We start from the raw sequence: 27,777 nt of genomic DNA, 5'->3' as shown, positions 1-27,777 counted from the left end.
TAATAAAATAATAATATATGGTATTTAGCAGACGCTTTTATCCAAAAGCGACTTTCTGTCATGTGTGGATACAAGTCTCATGTATTTAAATCAATGGTGTTTAGCCTAAAGACAAATATTTCAAATAGTTTAGCCAGCTAAATCCCTCCGGCTTTTCAAATTCATTCAACCGGATGGGAGAATGGACATAACATTGATTTAGTTCCGCTATTTCTCCTTGTGCCGTATGTAGTTGTTATCTGCCGTTTTCTTCTTTCTTCTTCTAGAGAGCAAGCTAAATTCACAAGTAATTCCAGCTAGACCTAGGCTCAAATATTCTAAATCTGTCAAGAACTATGTGTGTTTGCTTGCACCTGCCAGGTGCACTTTTGAGACGTATCTATTAGTTCCATTGTGCCTGGCAAGTTCAGTCAAGCACAGCTAAACTATTTGAAACATTTCAAATTCTATTTGAACTATTTTTCTTTAGGCTAAACACAGTTGATTTAAATACATGAGACTTGTCAGATGTGATTTGCGTCACATTGCTTCTTCCGTTGTGGCAAAGGCACCTGAGGCTTATGGCTTTGTTGTCTGGTAGCTAGTATAAAGTATAGACCATATATTGTGTTCCCTAAAGGTTATTGAAAAGAGCAGAGGCTCTGAACTATCTATTCAGACCCGTCTTACCTACAGGTTATGGGAATTGTGCTCTTGTAGTATTTCTCTAGTAGATAATTGTATGTGTGGGGTACAGAGATAAGGTAGTCATTCAAAAATCATGTTAAACACTATTATTTTACACAGTGAATCCATGCAACTTATTATGTGACTTGTTAAGATCATTTTTACTCCTGAATGTGTTTATGTTTGCAATAATAAAGGGGTTGAATACTTATTGACTCAAGACATTTCAGGTTTCATTTTAAATTAAATTTGTAAAAATCGATTGAAACATAATTACACTTTGACATTATGGAGTATTGTGTGTAGGCCAGTGACACAATCTATTTTAAATACAGGCGGTAACACAACTGTAAAAAGTCAAGAAGTGTGAATATTTTCTGAAGACACTACTACAGTAATTTACGCAAAAACACAATAGTAAATACTACAGTATACTACAGTCCGTAAAAACACTACATGAATTACATTTACATTTAAGTCATTTAGCAGACGCTCTTATCCAGAGCGACTATAGTATACATTTTTTGGGACTATAGTTAACTGTAAATACTACAGTATATGACAAGAAATACTACAGTATGTACTGTAGTGTTTTTGCAGTACAAATCAATAGTAAGAAGGTGTTTCTAATGTTTGGTATACTCTGTGTATCACAATACAATATAGGTCAGCGAGTCATATCCATATTTCACAGTATAGGAAATATTCCCAAGCACTGGCCTTAGACCCGTTTTTCTTCTCTGTTCTTTATTATGATTTGACTACACAACAATGCATTCGGAAAGTATTTAGACCCCTTGACTTTTTCCACATTTTTTAGACATTTTTGCAAATGTATTAAAAAAACAACGGAAATATCACATTTACTTAAGTATTCAGACCCTTTACTCAGTACTTTGTTGAAGCACCTTTGGCAGCAATTTTAGCCTCATCAAGTCTTCTTGGGTATGTTGCTACAAGCTTGGCAGACCTGTATTTGGGGAGTTTCTTCGATTCCTCTCTGCAGATCATCTCAAGCTCTGTCAGGTTGGATGGGAGCGTCGCTGCACATCTATTTTCAGGTCTCTCCAGAGATGTTTGATCGGGTTCAAGTCCAGGCTCTGGCTGGGACACTCAACGACATTCAGAGACTTGTCCCGAAGCTCCTCCTGCATTGTCTTGACTGTGTGCTTAGGGTTGTTGTCCTGTTGGAAGGTGAACCTTCGCTCCAGTCTGAGGTCCTGAGCGCACTGGAGCAGGTTTTCATCAAGGATCTCTCTGTACTTTTCTCTGTTAATATTTCCCTCGATCCTGACTAGTCTCCCAGTCCCTGCCATTGAAAAACATCCCCACAGCATGATGCTGCCACCATTACGCTTCACGGTAAGGATGGTGCCAGGTTTCTTCCAGACGTTTGACATTTGGCATTCATGCCAAAGAGTTCAATCTTGGTTTCATCAGACCAGAGAGTCTTGTTTAGGTGACTTTTAGCAAGCTCCAAGTGGGCTGTCATGTGCCTTTTACTGAGGAGTGGCTTCTGTCTGGCCACTACCATACAGGCCTGATTGGTGGAGTGCTGCAGAGATGGTTGTCCTTCTGGAAGGTTCTCCCACCTCCACAGAGGAACTCTGGAGATCTGTCAGATTGACCATCTTGGTCGCCTCCCTGACCAAGGCCCTTCTACCCTGATGGCTCAGTTTGGCCGGGTGGCCAGCTCTGTAGTCTTGGTAGTTCCAAACTTCTTCCATTTAAGAATGATGGAGGCCACTGTGTGCTTGGGGACTTTCAATGCTGCATACATTTTTTGTACCCTTCTCCAGATCTGTGCCTCTCCACAACCCTGTCTCGAAGCTCTACGGACAATTCCTTCAACCTCATGGCTTGGTTTTTGCTCTGACATGCATTGTCAACTGTGGGGCCAATCAAGTTGTAGAAACATCTCAAGGTTGATCAATGCAAACTGGATGCACCTGACCTCAATTTCGAGTCTCATAGCAAAGGGTCTGAATACTTTTGTAAATAAGGTATTTTTGTTTTACATTTTTTATACATTTGTAAAAATATCTAAAATTCTGTTTTTGCGTTGTCATTATGGGGTTTTGTTTGTAGATTGAGGATTTTTTTATTCAATCAATTTTAGAAAAAGGCTGTAACGTATTTGTTACTTTTATTTCTTATTTTTCTTAACTACATTGTTGGTTAAGGGCTTGTAAGTAAGCATTTCACAGTGAGGTCAACACCTGTTGTATTCGGTGCATTTAACAAATAAAATTGGATTTGATTTGGATCAAAATGTTGAAAAACCGAAGGGGTCTGAATACCTTCCGAAAGCATTGTACAGTGGGACAAAAAAGTATTTAGTCATCCACCAATTGTGCAAGTTCTCCCACTTAAAAAGATGAGAGAGGCCTGTAATTATCATAGGTACACTTCAATTATGACAGACAAAATGAGAATAAAAAATCCAGAAAATCGCATTGTAGGATTTTTAATGAATTTATTTGCAAATTATGGTGGAAAATAAGTATTTGGTCAATAACAAAAGTTTATCTCAATACTTTGTTACATACCCTTTGTTGGCAATGACAGAGGTCAAACGTTTTCTGTAAGTCTTCACAAGGTTTTCACACACTGTTGCTGGTATTTCGGCCCATTCTTCCATGCAGATCTCCTCTAGAGCAGTGATGTTTTGGGGCTGTTGCTGGGCAACACGGACTTTCAACTCCCTCCAAATATTTTCTATGGGGTTGAGATCTGGAGACTGGCTAGGCCACTCCAGGACCTTGAAATGCTAGTTACGAAGCCACTCCTTCGTTACCCGGGCGGTGTGTTTGGGATAATTGTCATGCTGAAAGACCCAGCCACGTTTCATCTTCAATGCCCTTGCTGATGGAAGGAGGTTTACACTCAAAATCTCACGATACATGGCCCCATTCATTCTTTCCTTTACACGGATCAGTCATCCTGGTCCCTTTGCAGAAAAACAGCCTCAAAGCATGATGTTTCCAACCCCATGCTTCACAGTAGGTATGGTGTTCTTTGGATGCAACTCAGCATTCTTTGTCCTCCAAACACGACGAGTTGAGATTTTACCAAAAAGTTATATTTTGGTTTCATCTGACCATATGACATTCTCCCAATCTTCTTCTGGATCATCCAAATGCTCTCTAGCAAACTTCAGACGGGCCTGGACATGTACTGACTTAAACAGGGGGACACGTCTGGCACTGCAGGATTTGAGTCCCTGGCGCCATAGTGTGTTACTGATGGTAGGCTTTGTTACTTTGGTCCCAGCTCTCTGCAGGTCATTCACTAGGTCCCCGCTGTGGTTCTGGGATTTTTGCTCACCGTTCTTGTGATCATTTTGACCCCACAGGGTGAGATCTTGCATGGAGCCCCAAATCGAGGGAGATTATCAGTGGTCTTGTATGTCTTCCATTTCCTAATAATTGCTCCCACAGTTGATTTTTTCAAACCAAGCTGCTTACCTATTGCAAATTCAGTCTTCCCAGCCTGGTGCAGGTCTACAATTTTGTTTCTGGTGTCCTTTGACAGCTCTTTGGTCTTGGCCATAGTGGAGTTTGGAGTGTGACTGTTTAAGGTTGTGGACAGGTGTCTTTTATACTGATAACAAGTTCAAAAAGGTGCCATTAATACAGGTAACGAGTGGAGGACAAAGGAGCCTCTTAAAGAAGAAGTTACAGGTCTGTGAGAGCCAGAAATCTTGCTTGTTTGTAGGTGACCAAATACTTATTTTCCACCATAATTTGCTAATAAATTCATTCAAAATCCTACAATGTGATTTTCTGGATTTTCTTTTCTAATTTTGTCTGTCATAGTTGAAGTGTACCTATGATGAAAATTACAGGCCTCTCTCATCTTTTCAAGTGGGAGAACTTGTACAATTGTTGGCTGACTAAATACTTTTTTGCCCTACTGTATATACAAAAGTATGTGGAAAACCCTTCAAATGAGTTGATTTGGCTATTTCAGCCACACCCGTTCCTGACAGGTGTATACAATCGAGCACAGAGCCATGCAATCTCCATAGACCACTGGTTCTCAATCCTGGTCCTGGGGACATTTTTGTTTTTGCCCTAGCACTACACAGCTGATTCAAGTTATCAACTCATCATGAGGGTTTGATTATTTGAATCAGGTTTGTAGTGCTAAAGCAAAAATACAAATGTGCACCCCTTTGGGCCCCCAGGACCAGGATTGAGAACCACTGCCATAGACAAACATCGGCAATAGAATGGCCTTGCTGAAGAGCTCAGTGACTTTCAACGTGGCACCATCATAGGATGCCAACTTTCCAACAAGTCAGTTCGTCAAATTTCTGCCAGAGCTGCCCCGGTCAACTGTAAGTGCTGTTATTGTGGAGTGGAATGGCTAGGAGCAACAACGGCTCAGCCGTGAAGTGATAGGCCACACAAGTTCACAGAACGGGACCGTCGAATGATGCAGCGTGTAAAATCGACTGTCTTCGGTTGCAACACCCACTACCAAGTTCCAAACTGCCTCTGGAAGCAACGTTAGCACAAGAACTGTTAGTTGGTCACTTCATGAAATGGGTTTCCATGGCCGAGCAGCCACACACAAGCCTAAGATCACCATGCCCAATACCAAGCATTGGCTGGAGTGGTGTAAAGCTCGCCGCCATTGGACTCTGGAGCAGTGGAAATGCATTCTCTGCAGTAATTAATCACGCATCACCATCTGGCAGTCCAACGGACGAATCTGGGTTTGGTGGATGCCAGCACCAAAATGTAAAGTTTGGTGGAGGAGGAATAATGGTCTGGGGATGTTTTTCATGGATCTGGCTAGGCCCCTTAGTTCTAGTGAAGAGAAATGTTAATGCTACAGCATACAATGACATTCTTAATGATTCTGTGCTTCCAACTTTGTGGCAATAGTTTGGGGAAGGCCCTTTCCTGTTTCAGCATGACAATGCCCTTGTGCACAAAGCGAGGTCCATACAGAAATGTTTTGTCGAGATCGGTGTGGAAGAACTTGACTGGGCTGCAACGAGCCTTGACCGCAACCCCTTCGAACACCTTTGGGATGAATTGGAACACAGACTGTGAGCCCGGCCTAATCACCCAATATCAGTACCCGACCTCACTAATGCTCTTATGACTGACTGGAAACTGCAGCAATGTTCCAACATCTAGTAGAAAGCCTTTCTAGAAGATTGTAGGCTGTTATAGCAGCAAAGGGGGGACCAACTCAATATTAATGCCTATGATTTTAAATGAGATGTTCGACAAGCAGGTGTCCACATACTTTTGGTCATGTAGTGTATAAATAAAGCAGTCAGGCCTTGTCCAGGTTGAACTGCACCTAGATCAGTAGGTGAACCATATCACATGTAATGTCTGCTCTAGAATAAACTGATCCTAGATCAGTAGGGGAACCTCAGACAACTTTCACAACAGGGGGAGAAAGATACTCCATGTTCCCTGGGGGGAGGGGAGAAAGCCTTAACTAATGTGAAGGAGGTGTCATGGCATGTTAAGATTTACTGGGCAACTATTTTCACGAGGACCCTGACCGTGCTGGAAAACCAGATATTTACTTAACCGAGTTTGCAGCAGGAGAGGGTTCACTTGAGCATGTTTCCATAGCTACATTTGCTTCACATTGTCAAAATTCCTACGATTTCAATTCTAGTTGAAGTCATCATGATAAAATGTATTTTCTGAACCCTACAGCCGGTCATTCCCAGCAGTTTTGGGGTAAAATGTGACAGGATCTCCGATTGTATCATGGACATTGACAATTGTGACTTCAACCACATTGTGGTTCAAAACCATCATTATCCAAAAACCTATTTGAACTGTAGGCTATATTTAACTTTATATGAGTGTCACGAACCGGCTCAAAGCCCGTAACAAAGGGAGACAACGTGGAGATAAGGAGTAACAAAAGATATATTTATTAACTAAAGCAACTAAGGAAAATATCCAATGGTGTGTGTAATCAGTAATCAGTAGTGTAAGTGAGTGTTTTACATGCATGAATGTGAGAATGCAGGGTGTTGAAAGGTGCCAACGCAAACAAACAAAAAGGCCACCAAGAACCACAACACAATCTACAAAGGTGTCTGCATGGAGAGAGTCTCTTCCATGAATGTGGAAGAGGTCTATTTATCCTGGGAGACACCTGGCCCAGGTGTTTCCCATGTAGCTGACGACCCTCCCAACTCCGCCCACCGGCATCCTAATAAGGAAACAAGAACAAAGAGAGAAGTGGGAGGGTCGTCACATGAGAAAATCTTGAAGTTGCAGAAAATTCTGCCGAAAAATGATCATTCATGTCTTTGCTGATGATAACACATTTGTGATATTCCAATCCCAGATCAACACCAATGGCTTTCTGGCAGTAGAAGAACCTAAGGTGGAGTCGGAGTACCTGGGAAAGATGCCTGCCAGCTTCGGAATGATAGCGATTTTCCTTGGAGATCTGGACAACAGCGACGGAGTGGGGAAGGTGTACTACCGGCAGGACAGCAGACCCTCCGTGCTTCTCCGCACCATTGACCACATCAGCCAGGCATTCCCTCAGGACGATGAGATCAAGCCCACCCACGCCTTAATCATCACATGGGAGAACGTGGCGGCGCACGGCGAGCATGGTCGAGGAGATGGGCTGGACAGAAAGGTAAGGAGAACCCTCATAGATTGGCCTAGATAGGGTCATATTAATTTTTATGTATTTTAAAATATGTCATTGGATATATTGAACTGTTGATAAACTTGTTTTAATGCAACGTTGATATGGATAGCATTTGAAATTATAATTTGACACCATTTTTTCTATCCACCTAATATGAAGTTGCCTAAAACCCATACATTGTACAATGTAGTTGCAGGTACAGCATAGTTAGAGTATTGTTACACATGGCTACATAGTCCTTCCAACTGTGTTTGCAGTGTTTATGGTGGGCTACATAGATTTTTTTTGTTACATATTTAGTTCACTCTCTCAAGCCAAACTCAAAGGTAGTGCACAAAATAGGTAATAGGGTGCTAGGACTCAGTGTCCCACTTCTATCTTTTCTTTCTACCATGTAGAGAAACACGTTCCAGCTGGTGGTGGCGTCTATGGCGTCCGCCTCCTATGCCATCTTGTTCTACCCCCGGGAGGGGCTGCAGTACATCTCCACGCCTGTGGCGGGACAGAGCGTACCAGTTCACACCGGTTTCAGCCAGGGCCTGGTTCAGGCCTGGTTCAGCTGGAGCAGCAGCCAGGGGCCCTACTACCGCATCACCACCGATGACGAGGCGTCCGTCAGACAGCTCTCCGAGTAAGTTGATTGGTTGGTGGGTGGGTGGGTGGGTTGGTTGGGTTGGTTGATTGGTTGATTGGTTGATTGGATGATTGATTGGATTTCTGTAGTACGCTTCCAGATGCTCCAAGAACTTTACATAGGCTTAGTAAGTGTTGTTCATAGAAAACTTGGTTAGGTTTCTGTCATTATGTTTTGAACTGGTATTTGCATAGTTACATCGCATTATGGTAATTATGTAATAATTACATATACCCTGACATATACATAAAACTTCTTCATCGAGGTAGGTGTCAAAATGATGCATTCTGTCTCCCGCTAGGGAGACCAACTCAGGCAGGCGTGGTGTGTGGGTGTACGAGATCGGCACCTCCCCGTTCTTCTCCTCCATCACCCCAGGCCTGGTCACCAACCTGTCCCCGGAGGAGGGCGTGGCAGTTGGGCAGGTGGAGCCGGTGTCAGAGTCTCCACCCAGAAACAATGGAGAAGAACAGGAGATTGAATTCCCTCCCTATGAGCACGAGGAGGAAGAGGAGACACCTGAGCCGGAGCTGCCCCCAACTGTCTACCCGGTCCAGTACCAGCCCAGATACCCTGTTGTCCCTGAGTCGCCCCAGCCCAGGTACCCTGAACCGGTCCAGACCAGCTACCCTGAGCCGGTCCAGACCAGCTACCCTGAGCCGGTCCAGACCAGCTACCCTGAACCGGTCCAGACCAGGTACCCTGAGACAGTCCAGACCAGATACCCTGAGCCGGTCCAGCCTGCCCAGCTGCAGCCACCCCGCTACCAGCCTCAAACCCCACAGGTGGTGGTCGTGGATGAAGATGATGCCCTTGATGTTGATGGTGACCCATGAAAGAAACAACACCAATTGAATCTGTGTCTGAAATAGAAAGAGTCAAGACTGCCATGACATAAACATTGGTTTAGTTTAGTTTATTAGGATCCCTGTTAGCTACTGCACATGCAGCAGCTACGCTTCCTGGGATCCATATAAAACATACAAATACATGACAAAGTACCAAACAGGTATAGACAAGAACAACATAAGATATTACATTAAATTCAAAAAATGTAACGAAATAAGTAAAAAATGGGAAAGACAAAAATACTATTTACACACTATTCATATTCATACAGTGCAGTTAAATGAGATGTTTAGAAAGAGGAGAGGCACTGTGATACATTTAAAAAAAAATTACAGCTCAGGTTTTGCCTGAGTAACCTCTGGAGGCAGAGCATTCTGAGCGACGCATTAAATCTGTTTTTGGTTTGGGTAACGTGATGAAACTCTGGTGGGGTATGTATAGTTCATTCGGAAAGTATTCAGACCCCTTGACTTTTTGCATATTTTGTTACATTACAGCCTTATTCTAAAATTGATGAAATTGTTTTTTCCCCTCATCAATCTACACAGAATACACCATTATGACAAAGCACAAACATGTTTTTAGACATTTTTGCACATTTATTTTAAAATATAAAACTGAAATATCACATTTACGTAAGTTTTCAGACCCTTTACTCAGTAGTTTGTTGAAGCACCTTTGGCTGTAATTACAGACTCCAGTCTTCTTGGGTATGACACTACAAGCTTGGCACACCTGTATTTGGGGAGTTTCTCCCATTCTTCTCTGCATATCCTCTCAAGCTCTGTCAGGTTGGATGGGAAGCGTCGCTGCACAGCTATTTTCCGGTCTTTGTAGAGATATTCATTCAAGGATGTTCAAAGACTTGTCCCAAAGCCACTTCTCCGTTGTCTTGGCTGTGTGCTTAGGGTTATTGTCCTGTTGGAAGATGAACCTTCGCCCCAGTCTGAGGTCCTGAGCACTCTGGAGCAAGGTTTTCATCGAGGATCTCTCAGTACTTTGCTCCGTTCATCTTTACCTCAGTCCCTGCCGCTGAATAACATCCCCACAGCATGATGCTGCTACCACCATGCTTCACCATAGGGATGGTGCCAGGTTTCCTTCAGACATTCCTACTTGACATTCAGACTAAAGAGTTCAATCTTGGTTTCATCAGACCAGAGAATCTTGTTTCTCATGGTCTGAAAGTCCTGTAGGTGCCCTTCGGTAATCTTCAAGAGGGATGTCATGTGCCTTTTTCTGAGGAGTGGCCAGCTTGGCCAGCTCTATGATGAGTCTTGTTGGTTCCAAACTTCTTCCATTTAAGAATGATGGAGGCCTCTATGTTCTTGGGGACCTTCAGTGCTGGAGACATTTTTTGGTACCCTTCCCCAGATCTGTGCCTCGTCACAATCCTGTCTTGGAGCTCTATTGGAGTGACAATTCCTTCGACCTCGTGGCTTGGTTTTTGCTCTGACATGCAGTGTCAACTGGTGTATCTTCTATTCCACTCCTATTCCCCAGGCACTATCATTTGTTGACTTCTGTAACCGTAAAATCCTTGGTTTCATGCATGTTAACATCAGAAGCCTCCTCCCTCAGTGTGTTTTATTCACTGCTTTAGCACATTCTGCCATCCCTGATGTCCTAGCCGTGTCTGAATCCTACCTTAGGAAGGCCACCAAAAATTCTGACCAATTACCACATTTTCCACCAAGATAGAACTGCCGAAGGTGGTGGAGTTGCAATCTACTGTAGAGATAGCCTGCAGAGTTCTGTCATGCTATTCAGGTCTGTGCCTAAACTGTTTGAGCTTCTACTTTTAAAAATCCACCTTTACAGAAATTAGTCTCTTACTGCTTGTTATAGACCCCCCTCAGGCCCCAGCGGTGCCCTGGACACCATATATGAATGAATTGCCCCCCATTTATCTTCAGAGTTTGTACTGTCAGGTGACCTAAACTGGGATATACCTTAACACCTCGGCCGTCCTACAATCTAAACTAGATGCCCTCATTCTCACACAAATGATCATGGAACCTACCAGGTACAACCCTAAATCCGTAAACATGGGCACCGCCATAGATATCATCCTGACCAACGTGCCCACTAAATACACCTCTGCTGTCTTGTACCAGGATCTCAGAGATCACTGCCTCATTGCCTGCGTCTATAATGGATCTGCGGTCAAACGACCACCCCTCATCGCTGTCAAACGCTCCCTAAAACCCTTCAGCGAGCAGGCCTTTCTAATCGACCTGGCCCGGGTATCCTGGAAGGATATTGACCTCATTCCATCAGTAGAGGTTGCCTGGTTATTCTTTAAAAGTGCTTTCCTCACCGTCTTAAATAAGCATGCTCCATTCAAAAAATGTAGAACTAAGAACAGCCCTTGGTTCACTTACTGTTACAGACCTATATCTATCCTACCCTGCCTTTCTAAAGTCTTCAAAAGCCAAGTTAACAAACAGATCACTGACCATTTCGAATCCGACCGTACCTTCTCCGCTATGCAATCTGGTTTCCGAGCTGGTCATGGGTGCACCTCAGCCACACTCAAGATCCTAAACAATATCATAACTGCCATCGATAAAAGACGATACTGTGCAGCCGTCTTCATCGACCTGGCCAAGGCTTTCCACTCTGTCAGTCACCACATTCTTATCGGCAGACTCAACAGCCTTGGTTTCTCAAATGACTGCCTCGCCTGGTTCACCAACTACTTCTCATATAGAGTTCAGTGTGTCAAATCGGAGGGCCTGTTGTCTGGACCTCTGGCAGTCTCTATGGGGGTGCCACAGGGTTCAATTCTCGGGCCAAGTCTTTTCTCTGTATACATCAATGATGTTGCTCTTGCTGCTGGTGATTCTCTGATCCACCTCTACGCAGACAACACCATTCTGTATACTTCTGGCCCTTCTTTTGACACTCTGTTAACAACCCTTCAGACGAGCTTCAATGCCATACAACACTCCACTTCCTTGGCCTCCAACTACTCTTAAATGCAAGTAAAACTAAATGCATGCTCTTCAACCAATTGCTGCCTGCGCCCGCCCGCCCGCCCGCCCGTCTGGCATCACTATTCTGGACAGTTCTGACTTAGAATATGTGGACAACTACAAATACCTATGTATCTGGTTAGACTGTAAACTCTCATTCCAGACTCACATTAAGCATCTCCAATCCATAATTAAATCTAGAATTGGCTTCCTATTTTGCAACAAAGCATCCTTCACTCATGCTGCCAAACATACCCTCGTAAATCCTGCTGATCCTTGACTTCGGCGATGTCTTTTACAAAATAGCCTCCAACACTCTATGCAGCAAATTGGATGTAGTTTATCACAGTGCCATCCGTTTCGTCACCAGAGCTCAATATACTACCCACCACTGCGAACTGTATGTTGTCGTTCGCTTCATATTCATCGCCAAACCCACTGGCTCCAGGTCGTCTATAAGTCTTTGCTAGGTTAAACCCCACCTTATCTCAGCTCACTGGTCACCATAGCAGCACCCACCCGTATCACGCGCTCCAGCAGGATTATTTCACTATACATTCCCAAAGCCAACTCCTTCTTTGGCCGCCTTTCCTTCCAGTTCTCTGCTGCTAATGACTGGGACGAATTGCAAAAATCACTGAAGCTGGAGTCTTATATCTCCCTCACTAACTTTAAGCATCAGCTGTCACAGCAGCTTACCGATCATTGCACCTGTACACAGCCCATCTGTAAATACCCCACTCAACTACCTCATCCCCATATTGTTATTTATTATTTTGCCTTTGCACCCCAGTATCTCTACTTGCAGATTCATCCTCTGCACATCTGTCACTCCAGTGTTTAATTGCTAAATTGTATTTATTTCGCCACTATGGCCTATTTATTGCCTTCCCTCCGTAATCGTACTACATTTGCACACACTGTGTATAGACCATTCTATTGTGTTATTTGACTGTACGTTTGTTTATCCGATGTGTAACTCTGTGTTGTTTGTGTCACACTGCTTTGCTTTATCTTGGCCAGGTCGCAGTTGTAAATGAGAACTTGTTCTCAACTGGCCTACCTGGTTAAATAAAGGTGAAAAAAAATATATATAGACAGTTGTGTGCCTTTCCAAATCCTATCCAATCAATTGAATTTACCACTGGTGTATACCAATCAAGTTTTAGAAACATCTCAAGGATGATCAATGGAAACAGGATGCACCTGAGCTCAATTTCTAGTCTCATAGCAAAAGGTCTGTATGCTTATGTAAATAAGGTATTTGTTTTTTTGTTTTTATAAATTTGCACAAATTTCTGAAAACCTGTTTTTGCTTTGTTGTTACGGGGTATTGCGTGTAGATTGATTTGCATATAATCAATTTTAGAATAATGCTGTTACGTAACAAAATATGGAAAAAGTCAAGGGGTCTGAATACTTTCCTTTTTACTTCTGTTTGAAGTGTATGCAAATAGATTATACAATTGGTTAGGCATTTTCAACACACACGTTTCTTAAAAAGACTAGAAGAGAAGAAGTACGTTTCTCCTCAACCCTCAACCATGATAGACTATCATGCATATTGTTGATGTTATTGTTGATCTTTGGCCATGCTTCTTTGTTTAACCGGCCTACTAAAGTATTTTGTAGCAAACAAGAGCTCCAATGAAATTACAATCTTAGAAAAAAAGGGTTCCAAAATGGTTATTTCACTGTCCCCATAGGAGAAACCTTATTGATTCTAGGTAAAACTATTTTTGGTTCCAGCTAGAACCCTTTTGGGTTCCATGTAGGGTTCTTCAAAGGTTTCTCCAATGGGGACAGCTGGATAACCTTTTTAGGTTCTTGACGGCACCTTTTTTTTCTAAAATTGTATTTTTTCTAAGAATGTGGTTTGTCTTCTTTTCGGCAGTGTTTGCGTACAGTTCTGAGACATGCGCCAGTAACAGGCAGAAGTGCTCGTCCTTTGCTGACTGTAAGGACTACACCAATGGCTACTGCTGCCACTGTAGGCCTGGTTTCTATGGCAACGGCAAGGATTGTGTGGCTGAAGGTAGGAGTAACCCCATACCCAAAGTACATACAGTATCTGTGTAGTAAGGGTTAGGGCTATCCTGCTACCTTTCGTTAATGAAACATGTGAAATAAAGTTTTAGAATTATTCAAAATTTCATAATGAAATTGAAAACCTGAATGCTTGACACACAGTCCCACATCAGTTACATTTGAACTTATATTAATTTAAATTGAATTATTTAACTTAATTTCCTTACATTCCACACCCAGGTAAGCCCCAGCGGATGAACGGCAAAGTGAGCGGCCGGGTGTTCGTGGGCAACTCGCCCTCGCCACTGGAGTTTTACAACAATGACCTGCACTCGTATGTGGTGGCCAACGATGGGCGCGCCTACGTGGCCATCAGCACCATCCCGGCCGGCTTGGGACCCTCCCTGCAGCCCCTCTCTTCCCTGGGAGGGGTCATCGGCTGGGCCTTCGCTCTGGAGCAGCCCGGCTATGAGAACGGCTTCAGCATCATCGGTAAGAACTGGTTCGCCTATTATCTTGCACATTGTTGTGTCATTAAGAGTTGTTTTAAGGTAAGAGCTGACATTGGGTGAATCACGAAAGTGATTCCTCGCTTCCTTGATTCATAGCGTCTTTCTCAAGACTTCCTTGCCCTGGAGAATGTCCATGAGAAGGGAACTCTGATCTTCTGCTTCAATGCGTTTGGAGAAAGAGGCGACGAATCATCAAGGAAAAACAGTTGAGAAAGTGCCATAGTGTCATTAAAAAGGCAGAAGGTGATTTGAATACATTAGGCTTTTCTAATGTGAATAGGGTCGCATTTGGTTTTGCTTCTCCTTCCATTGTTGCAAAGGCACCTGGGGCTTGGAACTTTGTTTGCTGTGGTCTAATGAGATGTCTTTCAAAGACAGGTGTGAATGACCGCTGTGGGATTTCTGCTTAGATCAACATTTATTCAAGTTAAGTTTGATTAGTTAGATTTATTTGCTCTCTTTGAATGACAGATTTTTTTGTGTATGTCCAAAATCTGGCTCACATACTATTTACCTAAATTGCATACTGTGTACTAATAGTAGTACACACTGTTAAGAATGTACTGTTTAGTAAAAACGAATGCAGTAAGCAACAGATATCAGCATACTAGGCTCATCCATACTGAGAATGTGTCATCTAATGCACAAGTGCGTTGATTCCTGCCATTCGCTCATTTTGGTAGAGCACGTCCCCTCAGGTGATATTCAGCTATTGTCAAACACACGTTGGTCTCGAAAGACGATTCTATTCCTCACTAGTGTGTAGCGAATTCTACAAGATTAAAAGCCGAAATGTGTATGACGTCCTGGCATTTAAAGCATACAACATTTTGGACATTTCACATACATTATTTTTTCTTCTATACATTATTTTTTCCCCCTACTGTTTAGAACGCAAGTAAGGGTATTCGGACACTGCCAATCTCCTTGCTCAGGGAAAGTACATGCTCTACTGGCCATTTGAGTGGTATACGTGGAAGTTTAAGTGAATTGTGCCAAGTGATTAGGACTATCTTTCTCTTTTTGATACATTCCTCAACAAGTTGAACTCCACTTTAGTCTTCCACTTGGACGTTTAAAAAAACGTAACCTCTATTTAACAAGGCATGTCAGTTAAGAACAAATTCTTATTTACAATGACAGCCTACCCCGGCCAAACCTGGACGACGATGGGCTAATTGTGCGCCGCCCTATGGGACTCCCAATCATGGCCAGATGCAGTGCCTTAGACCGCTGGCACCACTCGTGAGCCCATGATTTGTTGGTAGAGCGATGATGGGTAAAATTATGGGGAATTTGTTCTGTGTTCCCGTTTTCTGTGCATTTTTCTGCTTTTCGGGCCTCAAAATGTTGCTCCAGCTCATTGCTTCCAGCGGACTTCGCATCTTTCAAAATGTTGCCCTTTGATGTGTAATGTTGTTGGCTCCAGGGAGAACCAAAAGTGGGGGGATACACTCAAGGGAATGGGTGAGGATGCAGAATTAAGTTGCCCCTAAATGCTGATCTTCAGTACGGCTAGGTTTTGTGTTTCATCACATAATGGTTGACCTTTTGGGTAAGGCAAGACGATCCTACATTTGTGCTCAGGAGCTGAAGAGAACCTACGAGAACCTCACTTTCCTTCTCCCACCACCATCTCTGCTCACACGCACACAAACACCCTTCAACCCCACAACCATCCTCAACCGTTCCCCCCCTTCCCCAGGTGGCGTGTTCTCCAGGCAGGCCGAGGTGACCTTCTTACCGGGCAACGAGAGGCTGACCATCAAGCAGGAGTTCAAGGGTGTCGACGAGCACGACCACCTGGTGGTGAGCACCGAGCTGGAGGGCCGTCTCCCTGAGGTCCCACACGGCTCCACTGTCCAGATCGACCCATACAAGGAGCTCTACCAGTATGGCAGTAACCGTAAGTCATAACCACACTAATATAACATGGAATGCAGTCAATTCCATTTCAATTGAGTCAATTCACAAAAATGATTTTGATCTCCTGAATTGAGTAACCCCAAACCTGGAACTCAACACTGTCACAGTTTGTAATACATCTAATCACATAAGAAAGTTCAGCATTAATCCCAATGTTGTTATTAATACAATTGCTCTTACGTGCGACCAGATAGTAGTCTATCTTATTCTTTTCATGAGACACATAGTCTTAAACACTTTTGGCAGCAATTACAGCTGTGAGTCTTCTTGGGTAAATTCTCTAAGAGCTCTGCACACCTGGATTGCGCAATATTTGCCCATTATTCTTTTAAAAATTCTTCAAGCTCTTTCAAGGTGTCATATTCAAGTCTTGCCATAGATTTTCAAGCAGATTTAAGTCAAAACTGTAACTTGGTAAAGCAACTCCAGTGTAGACTTGGCCTTGTGTTTTAGGTTGTCCTTCTGAAAGGGGAATTCCTCTCCCAGTGTTTGTTGGAAAGCAGAATGAACCAGGTTTTCCTTAAGGATTTTGCCTGTGATTATCTCCATCCTGTTTCTATTTATCCTGAAAAGGTCCCAGTCTTTGCCTCAAGAATACCCATACCATGATGCAACCATCACAATGCCTGACAATAAGGAGGCAATTACTCAGTGATGTGTTGTGTTGGATTAGCCCCAAACACAAGACTTTCAATTTAGACCAAAAAGTATATTCCTTTGCGTGCTGTTATTGCAGTAGTATTTTCTTGCCTGGTTGCATACAGAATACACGTTTTGGACTATTCTGTATATATTCTGCACATTTTTATTCTTAATTTAGGTCATTATTGTGGAGTCACTACAATGTTGTTGCTCCATCCTCAGTTCTATCCCATCACAGCCATTTAAAATCACCAATGGCCTCATGGTGAAATCACTGAGCTGTTTCCTTCCTGTCCTGCAGCTCAGTTCAGAAGAATAACTGTATCTTTGATGTGCCTGGGTGGTTCAATACATCATCCACAGCATACTTATTACTAGCCAATGCTTAAAGAGATATTCATTGTCTGACTTGTTGTTGTTACCAATCTACCAATGGAAAAGATCTTTGTGGTTGAAATTCAACACTTGACTGAGGGACCTTACAGATATTGTATATATGGGGGAGAGAGGAAGGGGTAGTCATAAAATATTAATGTCAACCCTTATTATTTCACACAATGTGATTTGTTAAGCGAAATTTGACTCCTGAAATAATTTAGGCTTGGCTGAACAAAAGGGGTGAATTATTATGGAACAACTGTATTCATTTGACTTTTTTTTCTTTTCACTTTGACATTATGGACTATTTGGTTTAGATCAATGACAAAAAATCCAAATGAAATCTATTTCAATCAAATCAAAATCCAATCCAACTTCGTAACGCAACAAAATGTGGGACAAAAAAGCCAAGGGGATGAATACTTATGATACCAACTGTATATGGATGTTCAATGTAGCAACGTTCCACTTCTTCAAATTCTCTTCAGGGATCACCTCCTCCTCCAACCGCGACTACACCGTGAGCCTACTGGACGGCAGCGTCCAGACCAAGACCTACCAGTGGCGTCAGACCATCACCTACCAGAGCTGTCCCAATGACGAGGCGGTCAGGGCCGTGCAACCTACCCAGCAGCTCAGCGTCGACCAGATCTTCGTCATGTACGACTCGGGCAACCAGCTGATCCGCTACGCTATGAGCAACAAGATCGGCTCCATCCACGGTGAGTAGAACCCCTTGTGTTACAGCTAACTATAATGTTATTCTAACCTTGTGTTTACGCTCTGCTAGTTGTGTTCACATTCTTCTAACGTTCCGCTAATGTTCTGCTAGTTGTGTTAGTCTTCTGTTAATATTCTGCTAATGTTCTGCTAACCATCTGCTAACAGGATTGGGCCCATCCTCAGTGAGTATAGCCTTTCATGTAAATACTGATAATCTTCAGCTAACGTTGGGCTTATGTTCTGCTATATTTCTGCTAACTTTCCCGCTACATCTGGCTTATCCGCTATGTTTGGCTGGATGTGGCTGTAAGACAGACACCTGATGCTTAAATTTAAATGGTGGTGGAAACCCTGCGTGGATTTGCAACAAGATCATATGATCGATGTTAATAATGACAGGCAAACAGGAGTACCAAGAAGGACAATCAAGGCAAAATAACATTGTTGTGGAAGGAATCCCAGTCTCCACACAAGACCTGGACGGAATCTGAGGAGAAAGTGAGAAAAATGATCGCTGAAAAGCTGCAGCTAGATCATAAGAAGATTGAGGTGTCAAGTTCTTCCACACAGACAAAACATTTCTGTATGGACCTCGCTTTGTGCAAGAGGGCATTGTTATGCTGAAACAGGAAAGGGCCTTCCGCAAACTGTTGCCACAAAGTTGGAAGTACAGAATTGTCTCGGTCATTGTATGTGGTAGCATTAATATTTCACTTCACTGGAACTAAGGGGCCTTGCCCGAACCATGAAATACAGCCCCTGACCATTATTTCTCCTCCACCAAAATGTACAATTGGCACTATCCATTCAGGCAGGTAGCGTTCTCCTTCTCCTGACACAGATTTGTCTGTCGGACTGCCAGATGGTGAAGCATGATTCATCACTCCAGATAACGCATTTCCACTGCTCCAGAGTCCAATGGCGGCGAGTTTTACACCACTCTAGCCAATGCCTGGCATTGCGCATGGTGATCTTAGGCTTGTGTGCGGCTGCTCGGCCATGGAAATCCATTTCATGAAGCTCCCGAAGAACAGTTATTGTTCTGACGTTGCCTCCAGAGGCAGTTTGGAACTTGGTAGTGAGTGTTGCAACCGAGGACAGGCGATTTTTAAGCAGTACCCGCTTCAGCACTTGGCGGTCCCATTCTGTGAGCTTGTGTGGCCTACCACTTCACAACTGAGCCGTTGTTAATGCTAGACATTTACTCTTCACAATAACAGCACGTACAGTTCACCGGGGCAGCTCTAGCAGGGCAGAAATTTGACAAACTGACTTGTTGGAAAGGTGGTATCCTTTGACGGTGCCACGTTGAAAGTCTGGTTTTGCTGAAATAGCTGAATCAACTCATTTGAAGGGGTGTCCACATACTTTTGGATATATAGTGTTTGTTAGCCATCACTGAGACTCACTTAGATAATTAATTTGACAACAGAGCAGTAGCATTACAGGGATATAACATCCCAAAAAAGACAGGAATAAATCCGGGGGAGGTGTCTCTGTATACAATGCATTCGGAAAGTATTCAGACCCCTTCCCCCTTTTCACGTTTTCTTACGTTACAGCCTTATTCTAAAATAGATTAAAATACATTTTCCCCCTCATCAATCTACATACAATACCCAATAATGACGAAGTGAAAACAGGTTTTTAGAAATGTTTAAATGTATTGAAACACCAAAACAGAAATACCTTACATAAGTATTTGCTATTTACAGACCCTTTGCTATGAGACTCAAAATTGAGCTCAGGTGCATTCTGTTTCCATTGATTATCCTTGAGATTGCATATGATTTGTGGAGATGGGAGAACCTTCCAGAAGGACAAGCATCTCTGCAGCACTCCACCAATCAGGCCTTTATTTCATAGTGGCCAGATGGAAGCCACTTCTCAGTAAAAGGCACATGACAGGCCGCTTGGAGCTTGCCAAAAGGGACCTAAAGGACTTTCGGACCATGAGAAACAAGATTCCCAGGTCTGATGAAACCAAGCTTGAACTCTTTGGCCTGAATGCCAAGCGTCACGCCTGGAGGAAACCTGGCACCATCCTTACGGTGAAGCACGTGGTGGCAGCATCATGTTGTGGGGATGTTTTTCAGCGGCAGGGACTGGGCAACTAGTCAGGATCGAGGGAAAGGTGAACGGAGCCAAGTACAGAGAGATCCTTCTCCAAGCACTCAGGGCCTCGGACTGGGGTGAATGTTCACCTTCCAACAGGACAACGACCCTAAGCACACAGCCAAGACAATGCAGGAGTGGCTTCAGGACAAATCTCTGAATATCTTTGAGTGGCCCAGCCAGAGTCCGGATTTAAACATGATCAAATATCACTGGAGAGACCTGAAAATAACTGCAGTCATCCAACCTGACAGAGCTTGAGGGATCTGCAGAGAAGAATGGGAGAAACTCCCCAAATATAGGTGTGCCAAGCTTGTAGCGCCATACCCAAGAAGTCTCAAGGCTGTAATCGCTGAGAAGAGTGTGTCAACAAAGTACTGGGTCTGAATACTTATGTAAATGTGATATTTCAGATGTTCATTTTTAATACATTTGTATAAAAAAATCTAAAAACCTCTTTTTGCTTTGACATTATGGGGTATTGTGGTTAGACTGATGAGGGATAAACCCCCCAAAAAAATCTATAATAAGGCTGTAACGTAACATGTGGAAAAAGTCAAGGGGTCTGAATACTTTCCAAATGCACTGTATGTTCAGAGCCAAATTCCAGTGAAGCTCAGAGATCATACCTTGCCAACGGTTGTTCCAGTGTTGTGGTTTCAGGTTCATCTGCCTCATCTAAAGCCTTCTTTTGTGGTGCTGCTACTGGCCACCAAGTGCTAACATTCATTATCCGGATAATATATGTGCAATGCTTGATAGTGTATATGATGTTAACAGAGAGGCCTATTTTCCGGGTGACCTAAAAATATAGGTTTTCATCAAGTTGTCCCGCTCAAGAAGAAACTGCTTACTGTAACCAATGCCTATAATCTGCTTCAGGTTATTAATCAAGCTACAAACAGTACAGGAACTACTGTATATCATCCACGTGTATTGATTATATTTTTTGTAATGCTGCAGAACTTTGTTCTATAGGTGCATCCACACCCATTGGATGTAGTGACCACAATAGAATAGCTGCATCCAGAAAAGCTAAGGTTCCAAAGGCAGGGCCTAAAATAGTGTTTAAGAGATCATACAACAATTTTTGTAGTGATTCCTATGCTGAAGATGTAAAGAAGATTGATTGGTCAAATGTGTGTAGTGGGGAGCATCCACACGCTGTAATACATTTCTGAAATTGCCCCTTCCAGTTATTGATAAACATGCACCTATTAAGAAACGGACTGTTAGAACTGCTGAGACGCCGTGGATCGATGAGGAAGTGAAAAAAAGAGTGGAGTGGCTAATGTGTCTTGCTGTACACCTGATTGGCAAACCTACTGTAAATTGAGAAATGGTGTGACTAAACTAAACAAAAAGAAGAAGAAACTGTATTATGAAACTACGATAAAATATATAAAATATAATGGAAAAAAGCTTTGTAGAGCATTAGATTCAATTATGGGCAGAAAGACTAATTCAACACCGTCTTTTATTGAATCAGATAGCTCATTCGTCATGAAACCCTGTGATGTGGCTAATTATTTCAACAACTACTTCATTGGCAAAGTGGGCAAATTCAGGCATTAAACTCCAAAAACAAACTGTGAGCCATCATATTCAAGCACAAAATACTGAATTATGAAAGAAAAGCAAGGTTCATTTAAACGTCATAAAGTTAGTGTGGAAGAGGTGAAAAAAATGGAGAAACCACCTGTTATTGACAACTTGGATGGAAAGCTCCTGGGGATAGTAACGGAATATGTTTGCCGCTCCTATGTCTCATATCTTCGATATGAGCTTGGAGAAATAAAAAAAATCTAAAATCTCAGACCTGAAGGGAAGCTAAAGTCATTGCGCTAAAGCGCTCTTTTCTGGTTCTAATAGCAGATCAATAAGTCTACTGCTGGCTTGAGAAAACGTTTGGAAAGAATTGTGTTTGACCAGATACAATGTTATTACTTCATGAACAAATTAACAACAGACTTGCCTAGAGAGAAGGGCATTCTGCACATACTGCACTAATACAAATGGCTGAAAGAAATGGATAATAAACAGACGGTGGAAGCTGTACTGTTAGATTGCAGTGCAGCCTTTTGATATTGACCCTAATCTGTTAGCGGAAAAATGTATGTGTTATGGCTTTACACGCATATCATGAATTAAAAGCTATCTATCTAATAGAACACAGAGGGATTTCTTCAATGGAAGCCTCTCTAACGTAATACATGTAGTGTGAAATTCCGCAAGCCCGTTACTGTTTTCTAGCCTCAAACAAAGCCTGTGTGTCTATGTATGATGAGTGTTCAACCCTATACACATCAGCGGCCACAGCTAGCGAAATCACCGCAACTCTGACTCTGGGGAAGTAGATTAAGGGCCTCATTGCCGAAATCCCGAAGTATCCCTTTAAGCTCTAGACCTAAGATGGACCTGGTTATGAAAAATGTGACTATAGAACAAGTTGAGGAAACTATACTTCCTGGTGTCACCGTAGACTGTGAATGGTCATGGTCGAGGTATATTGATTCAATTCATCTCAAAGGAGATGCTCAGCATTCTTAACACCACAACTGGCCGAACAAGTCATACGGGCTGCAGTTGGATCATATCTTGTCTACTTCCTAGTAATATGGTCAGGTGCTGCAGAGAAAGACATAATAAAGCTAAATCTGGCTCAAAACAGAACAGCACGTCTTGCCCTGCAATGTTCCAAGATATCTAATGTCAACAAAATTCATGTTGGCCTTTCCTGGCCCGAAGTACAGGAGACATTGTCTGCATCACTTCTCAATTTTGTTAGAAATATTAAGGTGTTAAAAACTCCAAACCGTCTATTCAATCCACTGACACACAGCTCTGACAGACATTCATATGCCACAAGGCATGCAACTAAGGGTATCTTCATAGTCCCTAAAGCCCCAAAAGATGAATGTCAATGATAGTATGGAACTCCCTGCCGTCTCAAATCACTCAATCAAGCAACAGTAGTTTAATTTTTTAATTTTTTATTAAGCAACACATCACAGCACAATGCCTCTGACCTAAATAGCTGTAGCATCTCCCTCCCGAGCACATCTGGCAGTCAAGTTAAGGATAAAGATAAGATGTGCCCTTGGCATCAGGATATCAAGAACTGCTCCGAGAAAGCAATTGTAAGCAAAGCCCCGGTACAGTAAGGACTTAGTGGTCTGGTCAGCTTACTGATGTTAGTGAGAAGAGCAAAGTTTACGAAAGTGTATTTTGTTTTGTGACTGGTGGATGCTGCTGTGTGTGAGTGTGGTGTGGGGAATGACAATGGAAATTCAAAAACAAGTTCATGAGAACCAGGAGGAAACTCCATAAGAGAATCGGACGTAACTCTGTATCAAGGGGACTTTATTAATTTTATGAATAAGTCCGAAAGCCACGCACTGTACATGAATTAGCTAACCCTTTACGGGCAGATAGATTGTAACACGGCAAATGTTTGGTTTAGCTCATTTCAATAGACTAGACGGGGACAAGGACATATGTGAAGCCCATCTGATGATAATGACGACTGTTCAATTTATTGAACGGAGTGGAGTGTTGGATCTCTAAAAAGTCCACATATGTAGCTAAAGGATTACATTTAAACTTGCACTTGCATTCAGTAGCATCTATGAATCGCAATATGATTATGAAACATATTGACGTCAAACGGGAAAACCAAAGACGCCGGTTCCTAATGTTGTGAGATTCTTGCTGGTGTTTCCAGAACAGCTGGTTCTAAGAGATTCGGATTCAGGACCTGCGATTGTAACAGTATACATTTTCCCAACAGATTCCTCTGTCTCTACTCGTACGTGTGTCTTCTTTAGACATCTGGGGGATGTTGTTACCACTCATTTGTTGTCTCAATGGACCATCGTATTACATACATTTCGCTTCAAGAGCGTTTGAATTCCTGACTATACACAGTATGGAATGTCGAGCCAAATTAATAGTAATTATCTGTAGTGTAACATTATCCGTAGGTAAACCAAAAACCTAGTGTTGTTGTATTTCCTCAGCTGGCCTTTCTAAGACACCCAAATCCTTGACAGGGTAAAGGTTAGCGGATAAGGTAAACAAGGGGCTGTGCTTCAGTTCACACAAGGTTATTTACTGCAGGTAGGAGGTGTAAGAAGAAGGGGAGGGGGGGGGGTAAAGAAACCGGGAGAGGGGTAAAGGTACATAGGGGATGGCCGGGGGTGGCGATCAGGGGGCCGGGGGTAGGTTATGCAAGCAAACTTGACTCAGCTGGAGTTTATTGGCAAAAGTGGAACATCTGTGCCGAGTTTCCTGTGAGGACGCAATGGGGTCTGGAGGAGCAGGGACTTCAAACGTGCACCCCCTCCCCCCAATAAGCAGCTGTCTGATAAGCAGTCGGCGCATCTAACAGCCAGGAGAGGTGTCTTACATGCCTGTGTGTACAAAACTGAGACGTGTGTGTGTGTTTGATGTCACTACATCTTGTCCAGCTATTCCACAGCGTAAGCCATTTCCAACAATAACTAACGTGTGGGTTACTGGGAATCGATTCATTTCAGGTTGTAGTACTATACTGTGGCTTTTCAGACTGAAGTATCCAAAGACTGAAGTAACTCCAAAGTAGAACTCCCCTGATCCCTTGTTTTACAAAATCCATCATCTGAAAACAGCCACACAAAAGCCTTACTGAAGGACTATATGTAGCCTATAAGTGAATTGCAACCAATTAGTCCATTCCATGTTTACTGCAACTATTTCACTTAAATTCTAGCTATAACATCAGAACGATCCCTGAACTAGGCATTGATGGCATCACCCACCAACACGGAACCCACTGCTACCCCTCAAGAGAACAGACTTTTGTTTTGATTGACAGGTGGCCCACCAGAGCAGAACCCATGTTTCACCGGCAGACACGGCTGCGACACCAACGCCGCCTGCAGACCCGGAGAAGGTGTCCAGTTCACCTGCAAGTGTTCCACTGGTTTCACTGGGGACGGACGTCAATGCTATGGTAGGGGCCCTGTACACAATACATATCAGCTTAAACCTACACCAGCTGATGCATAAGGGACATGGGGAATAGTCTTGAAGTTTGGGTTATACTTTTTTTTACCTATTTACCTGGTATTAAAGAATGCACGGTAATAACTTTATTACATTGTTATTATCTAATAAACTTATCGGTTTCATGGGGCTTCTTTGAACTAAAGACTACTTGGCACCATTTAGTGGTGACCAATTTCCTTAAATGATTTCAATAGCAAAGCATACCAATTGTAGCAATTTTTTGAGTAAATACTAGCTGCAATAGGACTAAAAGTGAAGTTGCCCGAGATATTGATCTTCGGTCAGTTTAGCAATTTCCCCACTGAGGATTGGGGTGAAAACAGCTCATTACATTTCATTTGACTGATCTTCATAAAATAGGTAATATTGGTAAGATGGCATCTTCATAGCAGTGGTCATGATATTACATTTAGCTTATTGTGTACTTTCTAAGAACTCAGACGCTTTACATCAGTAAAGGGCAAGACCGCACAAAGAGAGAAACAAGTATTACAGGACTGAGAGACTGTAGCACAGGAAAACAAGCAATGTCATCAGGAATACCCCATCACTAATAATTCATATTATTAATATACTGTAATGTACAGTATATTGCTACATAAACTACAAATGACACAAATGATCACATTAAATCGTGTATTACAAATATGCAATGAAATAATGTAAGTATTATTATGGCTGTTGATATGACTTGCGGTAAACATGAATCTGGTGCAACAGAATTGCCCTCGGGACAAATAAAGTTGTTTTGAATTGGATGGAGTTAAGTTGAATTGATTTGAATATGCTCATTTTGTAGACATTGACGAGTGCAGAGAGACACCCGAGATCTGTGGTTCTCACGCCATATGCAACAACCAACCGGGAACATTTCGCTGCGAGTGTGTGGACGGTTTCCAGTTCGCCAGCAATGGCAAGACCTGTGTCGGTATGTAGTGCTGAAAAAGTGTGTTTGCAGCTGTGTTGGTCTTTGCTTGCATGGCCCCCAAAACAACTGTTGTAGTTCACACAACTTAATACACACTTAAATATACTAACCGTTTACAGATTTTTTCATAGCATCTATATTCATCTTCAGCTCCAATTTAAGAGTTTCTATGCCATATCAGTCTTAATAGACTGTTGTTTTCATTAGTTAATCTGTTGTTTTCATCAAACCGTCTACAGAAACTTTCTCACATTTGCTACTCATTTTTATGGTTTTAGTTTAATCAAACTAATGATTCAGGGGATTTCTGTCTCCACAAAGTCTAAAATCTGCCTCCCTTTCCCCCCTATCCCTTGTAGAAGTGGACCGTCCCATAGACCACTGCCAGAGGGGTACCAATAACTGCGACATCCCAGAGCGGGCACGTTGTAGCTACACGGGGGCGTCCGCCTATATTTGCTCCTGTCTGTCCGGATTCGTGGGTGATGGTCATACTTGCCAGGGTAGGGTGACACTTAAACAGTTGTGTGTGTGTGTTTGAGGGTGCATGTTTAATTATTCTTGTGGGGACAAGAAGCCCAAAAAGAAAAATTGGACCAACTGGGGACATTTTGTTGGTCCTCACAAGGTTAAATGCTATTTCTAGGGGGTTTAGGGCTAAGGTTAGAATTAGTGTTAGGGTTAGGAGCTAGGGTTAGGAGCTAGGGTTAGAGTTAGAGTACGGGTTAAGTTTAGGGTTAGGGGTTAGGGAAAATAGGATTTTGAATGGGACTGAATTGTGTGTCCCCACAAGGTTAGCTGTACAAGTGTGCGTGTGCTGTGTTTGCGTGCGTGCTTGGTGGCAGCCTGTTTTCTGAGGTTGAAGCACTGTTTTTTTACTAATACTAAACACTAAATGATTCATTTGACTTAAATGATCTGAACTCACTCACGGGAACAATATTTATTTGTCATTAGGTCTTAACCTTTTGTAAAATGTTTTATTTGTTATTAGGGGGTAGATCAGCTTTAATATTGCAGGTAGATTGTAGCTTCCATCAATGTAATTGTCTGCATCATTTCCAATCCCCAATATATTTTTTGGTAAATATATGTACAGTACAAGTCAAACGTTTGGACACCTAATCATTCAAGGGTTTTTCTTTATTTGGACTATTTTCTACAATGTAGAATAATAGTGAAGACATCAAAACTATGAAATAAGACATATGGAATGACTTAGTAACAAAAAAAAGTGTTAAACAAATAAAACAACTTGTTTTTAATTGGAGATTCTTCAAAGTATCGACCCTTTGCCTATCAGGTATCAAGGTAAGACCCAGATGCAGACCGTGTCGAAGTAACAATGTTTACTACAGCAACAGCGGCATCGGAACAGGACAGCAGGCAGGCTCAGGTCTGGCAGAGGTCGGTAATCCAGAGGTGGAGCAAAGGTACAGGCAGGCAGGCTCCCCCAGGCAGGCAGGCTCAGGGGCAGGCAGAGTGGTCAGGTGGGTGGGTACAGGGTCAGGACAGGCAAGGGTCAAAAACCAGGAAGATGAGAAAAGAGAGACTGGGGAATTGCAGGAGCTGACACAAAAACTCTGGTTGGCTTGACAAACAAGGCGAACTGGCAACAGACGAACCGAGAACACCTGTATAAATACACAGGCGATAATGGGTAAGATGGGCAACACCTGGAGGGGGGTAGAG

General features: G+C 42.7%; 1 protein-coding gene across 1 annotated transcript in view; it reads left to right on the top strand.

Moving 5' to 3' along the window:
- Positions 1 to 27,777, top strand: part of LOC118389145 (nidogen-1-like) — a 57,686-nt gene that overhangs the window by 9,749 nt on the left and 20,160 nt on the right. The window contains exons 2-11 of the mRNA XM_035778936.2: positions 7,006 to 7,308; positions 7,722 to 7,954; positions 8,259 to 8,782; positions 13,679 to 13,819; positions 14,053 to 14,304; positions 16,030 to 16,230; positions 17,759 to 17,992; positions 24,964 to 25,101; positions 25,957 to 26,085; positions 26,445 to 26,588. Coding sequence (XP_035634829.1) covers positions 7,006 to 7,308; positions 7,722 to 7,954; positions 8,259 to 8,782; positions 13,679 to 13,819; positions 14,053 to 14,304; positions 16,030 to 16,230; positions 17,759 to 17,992; positions 24,964 to 25,101; positions 25,957 to 26,085; positions 26,445 to 26,588 — 2,299 coding nt within the window. The remainder of the gene's footprint in view (positions 1 to 7,005; positions 7,309 to 7,721; positions 7,955 to 8,258; positions 8,783 to 13,678; positions 13,820 to 14,052; positions 14,305 to 16,029; positions 16,231 to 17,758; positions 17,993 to 24,963; positions 25,102 to 25,956; positions 26,086 to 26,444; positions 26,589 to 27,777) is intronic.

This window comes from Oncorhynchus keta, chromosome 10 (assembly GCF_023373465.1).
Source record: "Oncorhynchus keta strain PuntledgeMale-10-30-2019 chromosome 10, Oket_V2, whole genome shotgun sequence".
In the NCBI taxonomy this organism is placed as follows: Eukaryota; Metazoa; Chordata; class Actinopteri; order Salmoniformes; family Salmonidae; genus Oncorhynchus; species Oncorhynchus keta.
Note: the sequence above shows the minus strand (reverse complement) of the source record. Positions and strands in the feature narration are given on the sequence as shown.